This window comes from Eufriesea mexicana, unplaced genomic scaffold (genome assembly GCF_001483705.2).
Source record: "Eufriesea mexicana isolate 0111107269 unplaced genomic scaffold, ASM148370v2 scaffold497, whole genome shotgun sequence".
NCBI classification, from domain to species: Eukaryota; Metazoa; Arthropoda; class Insecta; order Hymenoptera; family Apidae; genus Eufriesea; species Eufriesea mexicana.
The window spans coordinates 205,520-220,095 of record NW_016908638.1 but is presented as its reverse complement, the minus strand read 5'-3'; the positions used below and the strand labels follow the sequence as shown (position 1 = coordinate 220,095).

The following is a 14,576-nucleotide window of genomic DNA, read 5'->3' as shown; positions in this document are numbered from 1 at the left end:
AATTTGGAGATAAAATGGACGTGTGACGACTAGAGTAAACATAATTGAGTTAAATAAATAGTACTGTATTAACATTTGTCAAGTGAATAAGAATTTATGAGAAAACGATAAGATTATTTGATTTTCTTATTAATATGTTTTATTTTATTTTAATATGAAACATAAGTATCATGTAATCTCTCGAATATGATGGCAAATAATTTTTTAAATAACTGAAATAAAGAGATTCAGCGTAATGAAGCATTGGAAACTAAATTATTCATTTATGGGTTGAAATAATCTGATAGATGATGATCTATTGATCAAAATTAGGAACTCGTGCAGTGATAACGTGTTTTAATTGAAGGATGATTGAGTGGGTAGCAAAGACTAGAACTGATGAATAGTGTTGTTAATAGTTCGTTGATTTAGATGTATCGAGGAAGTTCAGCTTATTCTAACTATTGGAACATGCTGAATAAGCTGAAAATTTTGGCTGCAATTATATAACATCTTGCACTACGATTTAATTCTAAGAATTTATGTAATTAGTAATTCGGTATCTGTTTCATTCACAATAAAATCATAAATGTTGCTGGAATTTTTATGAGTATTACTCGTGTCAAAGGTGCAAAATATTTGTTATTAATAAATATTTTATTTATAGTGCAAGAAGTTGATATCTGGATGTTACGAAAATATCTGACATTTTCTTTTTAATATCTAGAACTATTTCTAAATTATAATGCTTTAATTTGAACTACACTATGTTCCAGATGATATACAAAGTGGAAGAAGCAATTGGTAATTACTAAGATCATAGATGAAAAAATAAATTTTAAAAAATAGAAATAATATTTTTACAAGTAAAACAATATACGAACTAATGGCTGTATATGAATTCATTGTTTTGCTAAATTACTATATTGCTTCTGATGTTTCTATTGAAACCACAAATAAACAAAACATTTTGAGTGGTCTGCTTTAATTTGGACAGTCCAAATGAAAGTCCCTAAATACAAATTTACGTTACGCACCTTATGTGTAATTTTAAGCATTCGAATAATTCAAATAGCTTTAGTCTTATGCAACGCTATATCCCCACAAACCATAAAACTTAGCGAAATGCAATATGTATTTCAGTAATTTTATATTTATACAATTTGGTACCTCTGCTAAACTAGCAGCATAAAGATTAACTTATCAATCACTAATTTTAAAGTTTCAAAGAAACGATTCTCCCAAGAAGTTTTAATCTTCTTATAAAAAGAACTCTTTGCATCTTAGAAAGCAATCTAACGTTACATAAAAGCTTCTAGCCTCCTCTTTCAAACCGATTTTAAAACAAAACCACGAGGCGAATAAGAAATTTCCTAGCCTCGTGCACTCGAATTAGAAACTCGAATTATTTGACAGTTACTGAAAGAGCGAGACAGAATTTTTAATAAGAAATGTTGATCATGAGGCTAATTAAAATCTAAAAATACATATACTATATGCATATATGCAAATTAATTTTATGAAGCAGCGAGCACATTCGAGTTCGACATTTAATTAAAATTTTCAACTTCTCCTGTTCCTAAATGGCTGAACTATAGTTATACACAAAATATGTAAACGAGTCCTAAATATCAGGGATATTAAACGAGTCACGTACGGTACTGGAAATCTGTAGAGTATACAGAATTTCATATTGTCAATTTTAACTTATTGCTAGGTATAAGATGATGAAATATGGCATGGCGATTATTTGACTTAAACAGAATCATTAAACGTGCCATATTTTTCTTTCAGGTTTCCAGCGAATGATGGTTGCTAATATGAATATTTTAATTTGTAAACTTCACCAGGAATTCCTTGATAATATTGAAATAGCTAAGTATAAGCCGGGTCATAATTGTTTATTCAAGCTACTTATGTGGAACGTAGGTATTGATTGATCAAAGCCTGTGGATTTTGGTTCTCCTAATTAATGTCCATAATGTATTCCATTTGTTTCTTTTGTTATTAACTTGTACTATAGTTGCAATATTATTCATCATTTTTAGTATTTTCCCTATTTCACTATTAATAATAGTCTCGTTTCTGTTGCTATTTTATCGATGTACCATTTTTCTATTTTTATTACGTTTATCGAACAATAAGACAGATCCAAGAAAAATATCTAAACCGAATTAATTTTTAACTTATTTGTATTATACTATTTACTGTAGTAAGTGATACGAAACATGATATTTAAAAACACGACTTGTGATTAAAGAGCAGAAATAAAAAGAGCTGAAAATGCCATTTTGAAGTCTATATAGACCAGGTGAAACTAAAAGTAAAACTATAAACTAAAGATGATATAATATAAAATACTAAATTAAAGATTTGATAATATTACTATATGATAGTAATATGATACATGTAATAAATAAATTTTTTCATACATAGTTATTAAATCATATTATGGCAAAGAATTGTTTTCCTTAAAACTTAAACTTGGGTACTTTCAGCTTTTCCTATTACCACTGTTTAATCCAGAAACTTTTCCAAGGTACGTTTCACGACGATGTATCATACAAGGGATAGGTTACTCGTAATAGTAACGTAACATCCAGATTCAGAACAAAGTTTGCTATATACTAAATCTGGTTCCGAGATGAAAGTTTCGACGATATTGTCTTATCGATCACCATTTCGTGACGATACACGTAAAACAGGAAGGGAAATTTTATAACATCCGCTTCTAAAATAATCACGTTATTCCCATATTTCTAATTAAACTTCATAGTAGTCACAATTAAGTTTCGAAATAATTTGCGAGGTAAAATATTCCTGTTATCTTTTGAAGAAACGCGATTTACAGGGTCGTGTTAGGAATAAAAGTAGCTTAACTTGATTTTCAGAAAACGAGGTTGGTGGAAAAGTTGATAATCCACTTCGCTCTTCCTCGAAGAGTAAGTTTGATGTTTTCAAGATATACCTGCTGGAGATTTATGTTACGAAGGATTTTAGATGTAGTAGCTGATGTAGTAAGCATATTCAGTGATATCGTAGTTCAATAGTCAGACATCGACCGAGGTTCTATACGCGTTGTGCCAATTTAAAATCGACTGCTTTATCCTGAATGATTTTCGTTTTACAAAGCGAAGGAAAATTCAAAATTGGAACCACATTAATCAACATAATCTGAAATTATTTGAAATAATGTGTCGAAAGTGAAAAGAGGAAAGATATCGAGAAGAAAGACGTAAACCGCAATACATATCTGAACGTGTATAAAATATAAGAAATAATCGTACAAAATACTGCAATGTTGAAATAATACAGCAATTACGCAAAATTTGTTTTTATATTTGTTTTTTATTTCAACATTATAACAAAACTACCTAAATATGAATCATTCTGAATTGCGAAATTCAATTTTACAATTCACAAAAGTACATTTTATTGTTAGCCATACCTGTTCTAATTCCATCCATACCACAAATTCTTTCGCTATCTGTTTCATTGAAATCAAAATAGAATTTCTCTTTCATCCACGTTTCCAAATACCTTTCCACATACACGGGAGTATATAACATGTGTAAATCCAACGTGTATGTACGACCATTTACGCGTGTAGGAAAGCAATTTCGGAGTTGTCTGCTCAAACGAGATTTCAAGAACAGTAAGAGAGGGATATCATTTTCTAAGTCAACACTTAGAAGAGTAAGCGAATCGCGAATGAAACTTTACGTGATATCAATAGGAAGTCGATCTCGTTGGAAAACAATAAACCGTGGGTTTTGCTGCGTATTGCGAGAAAAAGAAGGAGGAACACACACGGAAACTGTCGGAAACTGTCATTAGGTACTAGATGACTGCAAAACACGCGAATTGTCTGTAGTACTTCTTAGAAACGTGTCTGTTCACTACGTCAGTCGGTTGTTCTATGAAAGCTATGGAATATGGATGCCACTGACAAGTATTGTGCGCGCTGTCCAAGCCCACTCATTGTCAGTGGATGACCAATGGGCACTTGCTTCGTGAATGAAGGTGCTACACTGACTACGAAGGTCTGCCGCTGTCAGAGAACGCGTGTATAGATGTTAGACACCAGACTTGGAAAAACCCTGGCCTTTTCGTTAAGGGTCAGGCTGGACCAATCCCTTCGGGAGACAGTTCACTTGGTCGAGTTTCTACAGATATAGATGACACTGACAATGAGTTTACAACGATTGTTTTATTGCAGTGTTCTTCGCCGAAGTTTCATTCGTATCCTTTCTATTTTCTCTGTTATTCTTATTGCTATTGTATTGGATACGGAGATTTCGGTGAAATGACTCTTGTTTTTTGAATAAACACTCTCACGAGGAATTTAACAATCGAAATAAAGAAGTAGCGAATGGTACTTGAAAAAGGTAGTGAACCGAAGGATGAAGAACGAGCTAAGCTTGGTTTGTCCCTGGTTGGGCGCAATATAAGGAATTGTCCAGGCCACACGTGTGCCATGGTTAGAGTGCACACTTGTGTTTTAGGTGGAGAGTCGGTTGGTTGAAATGATCAGTGGAACCTGTGGTACTTAGTTTAATAGATGGCTTAAGCTATCTGCCTCTTAGCGATCCATTATGCTTCTGGTTAAAGCTCTTCTTTGCTGAAGAATGTTTAAAGGGAAGTCTGGTGAACACATTTTGACCTGCTGAGTATGACACTGACATGTTGCTTGATATGTTTACAAAATAAGAATTTTTATGCGATTAAAGTGTACATTAATATCATAATATTCATGGTTTTCTCCATGGGAAATTATAATCTAATAAATTTACAAAGACAATGATAAAATAAAATATTTTGCGTTATTACTATTTTATTAATTAAAATTAATAAGTTATTTTATCAATTTCCCTGTTATTATAATTCTTTGAGAAGAAAAATTCCTTCTCGAACGAATTTGAAAATAAAATTATCTACCCTATTGTCCCCAAGTCGTTCCCATCCCATTCATCCGCCTTTCTTCGTTAAAAGTCTCATAATTTCAGTAAAAATAATAAGTATTTTTCCGTTCTATTTCTACGATAAACGTTCCTTTCTCTGTGCAAGTAAAGAAATTTGCAAGTACCACGAATGTCTAATTGAAAGCTTTTTCCAAACAAAATTCATTTCAACCCGTGAATATTTAAAATTCCATTAATTCAGGCTCTTGCTGGTTTTTACATATGAAAGTAATATTTCAAAGTAAACTTTGCAAACTTACGAAGTAGAATACTATACGATTTAATGAAAAATTACTTAATCTCATTACGAATCGTAATAATTATTAATACTAATTTATTAATACTACACAATTATTCTATTATATCTATCAAAATTACTATGCCTTCTAAGTTGCATTTATTAGATAACTGCTCATGTTGAAATTTAAGTATGTTAAATGGTTTACCTATTTCTCTGAATTTTAGATCAAAAATTTCACTTCAATTACTAAAATAATCGCTAAAAAAAATTCAGTGCTTTTATTATATCGAGTAACCGAAATTACCAAAAACTCAGTATAAAAACTCTTTCTACAGTATTTATTGCAACTGAATGCGTAACATTAAAAAATGAGAACGAGGAACCAATTGGCAGACATAATTTCACCCAAATGGATATGATTTCTATACAATTTCTGCGTACACTCTGCCACGAGATGTGTCACGGGGTATATTTTAAAATAATGTCACGGAAACAAATTTCGTTCAAGCTCGAGAATAATAATCTGTAATTGAGCTTTTCGAAGCAATAAGCAGGGAGGCAAATTGAAAAACCATTATGAATTTATATAATTCGCTTTTCTATTCTTTTATTGCTTTCATTGAAATCCTACTGTTTATAGGGAAAGGGATTAAACACGTTGAAGAGATTACGAATACTAATTTAATCTCACATATATTTCACAAGATTTAAAAATTACTACGAAATAAATTAAAAGAGGATTTACTTGATTTTATTACTTGGATTTTAAAATCTCAAATACGATAATTCTAATTTATCGCGTTAAAGCAGAAAGCATGTTTGTTAGTTAAGATTGAAGAGAGCTTTATGCTATCAAGCTCAAGAGCATTGGAACACATCCATCAACTCGGATTCGTATCTTAAAATATGAAAGAGGACTACTGAAAGCGAAATGAATTTGATCCTATTACAACCTTTTCTTTACACTTCATTTGTCACCTCATTTCAAATCGATATTAAATTTTTGTCAACCTTGTCAAAAGTTATATGTATTAAAAAAAATTATGGAAAATACTCCAATTTATCATATGATAATTTCTATAATGAAATTTAAAATTAAATTTAGAAAACTGAATATAAATGAGGAATTATAAAAATGACATTTGTTACCTGTGTTTGAATAAAAATTGAATAAATAAATACCAAGTTCAATGTAAACCATTGAGCGCTCTTATTATCTGTTATGCCACTCTGAATATAAGAAATTAAACATTTTTAATTATTAATTTTGAAAAATTACATCAATGTCGGATCTTTAATTAAGAATTTTTTAATTCAAAATTTAGAATTTTCGATACAAAAATGTTTAGTTCATTAAATATTCCCTTATCTATTGCAGTTTTATTATTTTTTCAGTAAATTTTATATTGTTAAATATACATCGATTTTATCTCAGGATATTTTTAGAAACTGAGAACTAAAGGAAGCACCTCAACTGCAACCATGGGAATTCCTATCTATTGGACAGGAAACTGTGAAATGTAATACTTTTGGCATCAAAGAACACAGTACCGAAGTCTTCTAATCTGAACCATTCGAGTGGATACTTACTTCTTATTTTTCTTATCTCAACCACTAATAGTTCTGGAATTTCATTCCTTCTCTTTATTTGCGGGCAGTAGCCAATAACTTTCCTATCACAATTTTATACCTATCATTGAACAAAATTTATTATGTACTTTTTACTGGTAAATTGAAATATAACATTAAAAATAAAAAATTTAGCATTTAATAGGAAAGTAAAAATCTATAATTCAATAAAAGATTAGAAGTTTATCTTTATTAATAAATAAATATTAACTCTTTGCACTCGAGAGGTGACCCTCAGTCACCATTTCATAAAATTTTAAAGATCGATATTAATTAATATATCAAATTTAATGTAACGCAATAGCGTGCAAAGTATCGAAATCAAATAATTCTACAATTCTTTATTTACTGCTCAAAAAAGTATCGTCAGTTTTTTAATAGAGAATCTTTGATTTTCTACTCTTCTCTAGCCAAAATATCGTCGAGTGCAAGGGGTTAAACATCTGTAATTTAATTTCTGTAATTAAAAATTTCATTTGAAACGAATACACCTACATCTCTAGCAATCAAAAGCTCGAACCTCTCGCAATCTACTATACCATAATCCTCAAAATCAAGATTTGCGATATCTATGACAATGTGAATTATTGACATCGAGAAAACATGACTTACACTCGGAATTCTCAATTTTAGTAATCGTCATAAGCGATCGTTTAACGAAACGAAGCAAGACATGAACAAATATTGAAAGAAAATTCAATACATCAAAGTACTTATCTGTATCATGATAAAGTTTACTTACCAGATTCAACAAGTAGACATTAGTTACGGTTCTCATTCTCTTGTTACGCGCCAGAGTAATCAATACCAACGAGTTCCCGATAACGGAAAGCAGGAATATAGTTCCATATAGAGGTACAATTAAACTTTCCAGTAGGTTGGTTTGTGTAACTGTAGGTAGAGTCATGTTCACAACGATGGGTAGCATTGTTGATAGTTGAGGTGTGTTACTGACAAATGACTGATCTATGTCAGAATTGCCGAAATAATCGCTTATTGTTGCGTTATCGGACATATTGTAATCCAGAAACGACATCCTGATCGCTTTCAGATTTCCAAATTTCGGCCTTCAACCCATCTATCGATATTAAAGTGCTGGAAAATTTAATTAATCGTTCTTCCAAATTGCGTCGAGGCTATTTTCAGTCACTTTCTTCTTCCATGTACACGCTACCGAATTGGTTTCGTTCATTTTCGCTTGATCGTGTTTGGGAACGAGTTCGTTCGCCGATTTTTCTAATTTTGATTTGGCAAATATCCTGGAAGATTTGCTCGACATTTCTGAAAAATAAAGAGTGATATTGTTAAGGTCAATATTAAAAATATAACACTGTGTTAAATAATAATCGCGATGATAATAAACGAGATAACTATATTTGAATATTTGAGTTTTATAAAGGCTCTTGCAAAGGATTCATTGAAAAATTCGAAATTATAAAATAAGGGTCGTTTTATAAAAAATAGATCACGAGCAAAGAATATTTGATTAATTTTTACGAAGGAATCCAAGACTGAGGAAATCATTGTGTATTAAGAAATTCGAATTAACAAAATAAAGGCTTTCTATTAAAGAATAAATGATTACGAGTGAAGAACGTTTAAAAACAAGGATTTTTAATTAAAAAATAAAACATTGCGAAACAAGAACGTTTTGTAAATTCTCGAAGATGGAGACAGTGTTCTCGTGGTATAATGATTACAGTATCCTCGTTAAAATTTCATCAACCTCGCAGCCATTCCCTTTCTCCGATCTATCCTCTCCAAGTCATGACTGCAAAGTAATCCTTCCAATAAATAATAACCAAATCCTTTTAAAGGAAATAATAAATTCCTATGAAGCTTTCCTGGCTACCACGAGAAACCATAATTGCTGCAATCAACGGTAATTTGAATAAGAATCACGAGCAGAAGACATTTCTTCACTTTGTCTGCTTATTTGCATAAATTTCGCTACCTCGTTCGACGCTAAATTATGCAAATGTATGGATATTTATTCAAATAAAGACATTCAGTGCTCCTCGATAAAAGGATCTTCCTAGGAGAATGAGATGGAAAATCACTCGTTATCATAGAGAACAGTAACATTATCGTTTTCATCTGTCACTAAAAATTATTAAGGAATATGCTATAATTCGCGATCTTTAATACGAGGGAAAGATCATATGTGAGAAAACACAGGGTGAGAAGCTACCTAAGTCACGAGAAGCGACTTTCCTACTTGCGTCTGTCACAGCGATGACTACAGTGTGGAAATATACGGTTCGTTGCATAACATCGTTTGTGAATTACGAGTTTCAACGGTCGGATGTAGATGGTAACATCAATTTTGCTGAAAATATTCTGCGTCAAATTCGGAACTGCTACGGTCCTGTAATTCATTCCAAATTTATAGCTGCGATGGCCACTGCGACGCTGACACGTGAGCTATGTCAGTATTAGTTGGAAGCAATGTCTGGATAAATGTTTATAATTAAACGGTATACTGCAAACGTGGTTATATTTGCTTGCTATTTTCCAACGAATTCGATCAGTTGCAGGAGTTAGTTTAACACATTTGAGGATCCAGTTCTAAAGGAAATAAATGATCTGACTCGTCGGTTCATGGTAGCTTTAGTACAGTGTGAGCTGGTTTTATTTCTTTTGTGTAAATTTGGTATTTTAGTTCCTGAGACAGTAAATGATCTAGCTTCTCGTTTCGTGAAATATTTAGTATAATGTGAGTTGATTTCATATTGTTTATATTAATTTCATATTTTAATTTTTCAGATAAATGAATGATCTGACCTAATATTTTCAAGATTTAATAGAACATGAGTTGTTTTCACAGATTTTGTATCAATTATCAATTATGGGAGTAAGTTTTCATTTGAATATTTGTAGTATACGTATTGATTGAATTTATTTTCACTGTGTATTATGATTAGGTTAATAGTAGTTCACGAGAAATTATTTTATTATACTGACATCGTGTTATACGTAATGCTAATACAGAGTGGACCACCTAACATGAGCATCTAGATAATTTTTATTACTATTTGATTAATTAGAATTTTCTTGGTACCAATAAATATATATTTCGAACATTTTTTAAACTGATAACATTCGATACTTTTTCTGTCTCTCTTTAGACAAGGTTTGAAAGAGTTATCTTCAATTTTCTTACTTAAAACACCATGTTTTCCAAGAAGATTACAAAAAGACGAAATCGCTTTCATTTCTTTCAAATTTAACTGAAGGATACAGCAATAAAAATGTTCAGCAGAAAAGAACATAATCTTCTTACGCGTTTGATTATACAAAAGTGATCAGATATTTAAATATGGTAAAATAGGAAAGAGTAAGAAATTTAATCAACAGATAATTAAATACAAATATAAATGACCGATGTCGAAATTTTGTCTCTACAAATTTTTTTAGAGTCAAATAAAAGTTCGTTAAGCTATAACTAAACGATACTTACTCGAATGTCAATTTGCCGCATAACGCGCTTCATTAAATTGAACACCTAGTTCACCTGTGTCAATGAACTTTTATAGACAACGGAGAAATTAATTACCCCCTTTAACGAAAGTCCAGAATTCGTGCCAATTTTTTCACTCGCTAGTAAAGCTCATTTGAACGCTTTATCGAGATTGTAAAACCAATTCAACGTCAAAGTGTAAATGTTTATCCTCCAAAGTAGCAAATTAAGTTATTTCAGAAAAATAAAATTAAATATTACCAAAAATTCTGGGATAAGTGAAGTTTCTCAAATATTTCAAATATTAAACAGAAATTGGTAAAATAAGTAAAAAATTCTATCAAAGGTACCAGTATATTTACGCTAATTCCAAAACCAGAAAATCACGAATCCATCGGTTTGACAGGTTTGGCAGTTCTATTGGTAACCGTGTCATTTTAGAATTAATTGTGGCTTTTGCTAAATACGATAATACAAGACCTTTCGATAGATTCTTCTTTCAACCCACTATACATTATCCCTCTCGAACTTGCAAACTTACCAAAGACACGACGTTTACTCCGCAATGAATGAGTAAACGGAGTTTGCGAAATACAATATAATGAGGACGACAAACAGCAAATGAGCTAGATGACTGGAATTTTAAAATCTCCACGTAAAGTTTTCCGTGTAATCAAGTTTCTTTTGAGATGGTTGATATCGAGGAGCCTAGAGAGAAGCATCTTGAATTCGTAAAATCAATTTTTACGTATAATTCCGCGTACAATTTTGCCTTATAGCATCGAGAATAATTCGATTCAAATTAAAAGAAGAGCTTTCCTGGTCCCCACGAAAGTTTGAGTAAGAATAAGACACGATTAAATCGCGAAATTATTAATTCACTCGTTGGTCGATCAGACGACTCGATCGAGAAATGTACATGCGTATCTACTATTTCAATATGGTGATTCCTTGATGTTAAAAACGGAAACTGTATTCTAGAGAGAAAATGATGAAAAGCTAAAAAAGCTAAAAAAAGCTAAACGAGGAAGCTAAAATAATTCTCGATATTGAAACATCCTTCTTTCTAAACGTATTCTTTTTTACTGTTTACTCTGCTGAGCAAAGAAAAAACAGAGATAATCATTGAGAATTAATTATGGAGGTTGAAATATACGTTGGAAGGGAAGAGGTCTTTCAATATTGCTTCGTGCAATGAAATACAATCGTAATTTTTAATCCATAATTTTCAAATTGTTTTAAAAGAAAATATTAAATGCTCGAAACTCGCATAGTTTCTATGATGAATTTATTTGCGAATAAACGCGAATATGCGAATATCGAACTGCGTTTATCGAAGGAAGTGGGTTTCATTTGTTATTCCATCTCTTGTTTATTTATCTATCTGACATGCCATTAGCGACCACTAATTGAAAAGAAACGTTAAAAGATATTTCCCTTCATTTAAACATCGAAAATGATGCAATCATCCATAAACTGAAAGTTTGTAAAAAAGTGAAGGCGGCCTTGTTTTATGACTTCCTCGCCATAACCTTCTTTAATGGTTCTCGGCCGTAGAATAATTCGAGGAATCAATTTATGCGAAAAGGATTTTATAGTTCCATGCAGAGGATGCGTGAACTTCGTAAAATAATAACCTCTCGATAATCTGAACTTGTTTCTTCTATGCACTGTACAATTGCAGAAATTAATTTACGCGAAGGAAAAACTTTTACAAATGCATCGATAAGCTTATGAAAACACTTGTTTACGGTATAACCGAGATGAGTAAATAGTAGCAAATTATCCACTACTATTTGTCTCTAATTGAACTTCGAATATAGCAATATCCTGACCCAGTTGTTAGACTCGACCCATATGCGATAAACATGTCGAGTTTGCGCACATTTCCACAACCGTGCTACGTATTTACAAACTTAACGCGAAAATGCAAAACCGTCGGATACATTCACAAGCTGCGTTAGCATAATTATCATGGATACGGGTTTATCTCTATTCTGATTCTTCCGAAACTCCATCGGGTTTGCCGTTGGCATATGATTGTTTCCACGAAGATGAGCACGCCATCGACGAAAAACACACTTGAGCTAATTTCGTGAAAGTTTGCGCAATTTTTGAAACACGAGTGATAAAACTTGCGAACGAAAGAGAAAAAGAAATCGAGTTTGATTAAACAATATTTCTAGAGAAGAAAATTTGAAAAGTACGAACGCCTCTGGTGAAATTCTGGTAACATAATTTCTAGGGATATTCCGCAAACATCAATCGAAACTTTCGTTCAAGAGTATATCTATTCCGAGGGTCGTGGGAGACATTACTTTCTCTTGAAATTATTCCAAACTCCGCGGTGAAAGCATTTAGAAAGTTATAAAGTGAATGTTTGAACTTTTTGAATTATTGGGACACCTGATGTAACGCTTTGATTTATTAATTATACACGAGAACAATTTGCGAATGCTTTGATATTATAATTTGTTAATATTATAATTTATAACACCACTGCACGTGTTTATTTAAATTCTTATGAATTATTCTAGTCGGGAATTTTATTAATTTTTAATGAGTTATTCGTATTAATATTTTGTTTACCTCTGATTAATTATAGGCCTATGTTCGGTGTTACAGTGAGGTATACGATAAGTCATTACTCTAAAAATTCTACAATCATTCTACAGATATTCTACAATTGAGGAGACTAAGATCGGAACTTCCTAATGGCTACACTTTGGTAGATGTTAGGATCAGCTACGTAATCCTAGATATTGCACAAGGGTGCAATTTACGAATTTGCTTGCTCAAGGTACTGTGACAAAGTCTAATACCTGATAATTAAATCAATTTTGGGTAAACCTTGATTAAAATTCATTATTGATATGAATGTGTCAAGCATATTCTATGTCTGTTATAATAGTATATATTAGACATTGTCATTTTATTGGTAACGTATAGATCATACATTCATTAAAACTTTCTAATTGTGATTTGATTTCCGAAATTATCTCATACAGATGATAAATGATTTTACACACATAACTGTTTATAATTGATTAAAAAATAATTGCTCAATTTATATCTATTGATATTATTTATTTATTTATCTGTTTATTCACTAATATGATATAAATAAATAGAAGTGACGTGAATAATCCATCGGACAATTATATTTCACGAATATAAGTAATTATTACTCATAATTATTTATAATATTTTTAACACATTTTTGCAATATGCATTTAGTTTTTACCATATAAATTACCATATAAACTTCATTTAAAACCGAGAAAACGGAAGCCATGGCACCTGAGACTTGCTATTTAAATGCTAATTCAACTAAATCCTAAATTTTCGAAAAAAAAAGTAAGCTTTGTTTAACGAGGAACGCGAAATACTGCGTTGATATTGCAATCTCAAAGCTACTGCAATTAATTAGCAAATACAGAGAAATTTGTTTTCAGCTAACTGAAAATTTAGACACTCGTCACTTTGGTAATATGGATAGAATTTTGACAGAATATTCGATATATCGCTGTCAGTGTGCTATAATTGAACAGCAATGGAAGAGACAGGAAATGTCAATTTATTATTGGTGATTTGAAGTGTATATTATATTTTGACAATGAGAATTAGGACTACAACAGTTAGGGTTGTAGACTTCATTTTCTAATGTATGAAATATTTATTTATCGGGCTATTTATCTATTAAACAAATAGTAGATTGCATAAATAAATAAAATACAATTAACTCATTGAACATTGCTTCTTCATTGATGGAATTTGAAGTATCATAGATTTATTTTGTCCATAAACCTTGTGACCTTCCTTATTCTACCCCTAACACTTCACTCGAGAGACATACTATCTTTTCTGAAACGATAATGAGTTATTTTCTCAAAATGATAAATACCAGACTTATCCAGTTTTCAGGGATATCATTTATGTAAGATTACAGACTAACATTAGAGTATATTTTTCACGAATATCAGTTTTCCAGATTTATTTGGCTTAACGTGCCTATCTAGAAGTACTGAAAATAAGTTAATACAGAGTAACGACTCATGGTGAACAAGGAAACTGAATTTCAATCCTATACCACTGCAAAGTTATGATTGGAATTTCTTCACGCCCGCGTGAACAGCGTGTCGCCATACATCTTCGTATATATGAAGTTTACAGTAACTGAAACCTCGGTAAGTTCCACTTTTCTGATAAAACTTCAACAGAATTTTGACGTGGTAATTTATTTTTAGAAAACTGCGTATAACGTAGCGAAAAATGCGGATTCGAAAAAATCTACCGTTATAGTGTC

At 31.4% G+C, this 14,576-nt stretch overlaps 1 protein-coding gene across 1 annotated transcript in view; it reads right to left on the bottom strand.

Moving 5' to 3' along the window:
• Window positions 1-7,934, bottom strand: part of LOC108545581 (cholecystokinin receptor type A) — a 35,420-nt gene extending 27,486 nt beyond the window's left edge. The window contains exon 1 of the mRNA XM_017897276.1: window positions 7,553-7,934. Within this exon, the coding sequence (XP_017752765.1) occupies window positions 7,553-7,846 (294 nt within the window). The 5' untranslated portion in view covers window positions 7,847-7,934. The remainder of the gene's footprint in view (window positions 1-7,552) is intronic.
• Between the last annotated feature and the right edge of the window lie 6,642 nt (window positions 7,935-14,576).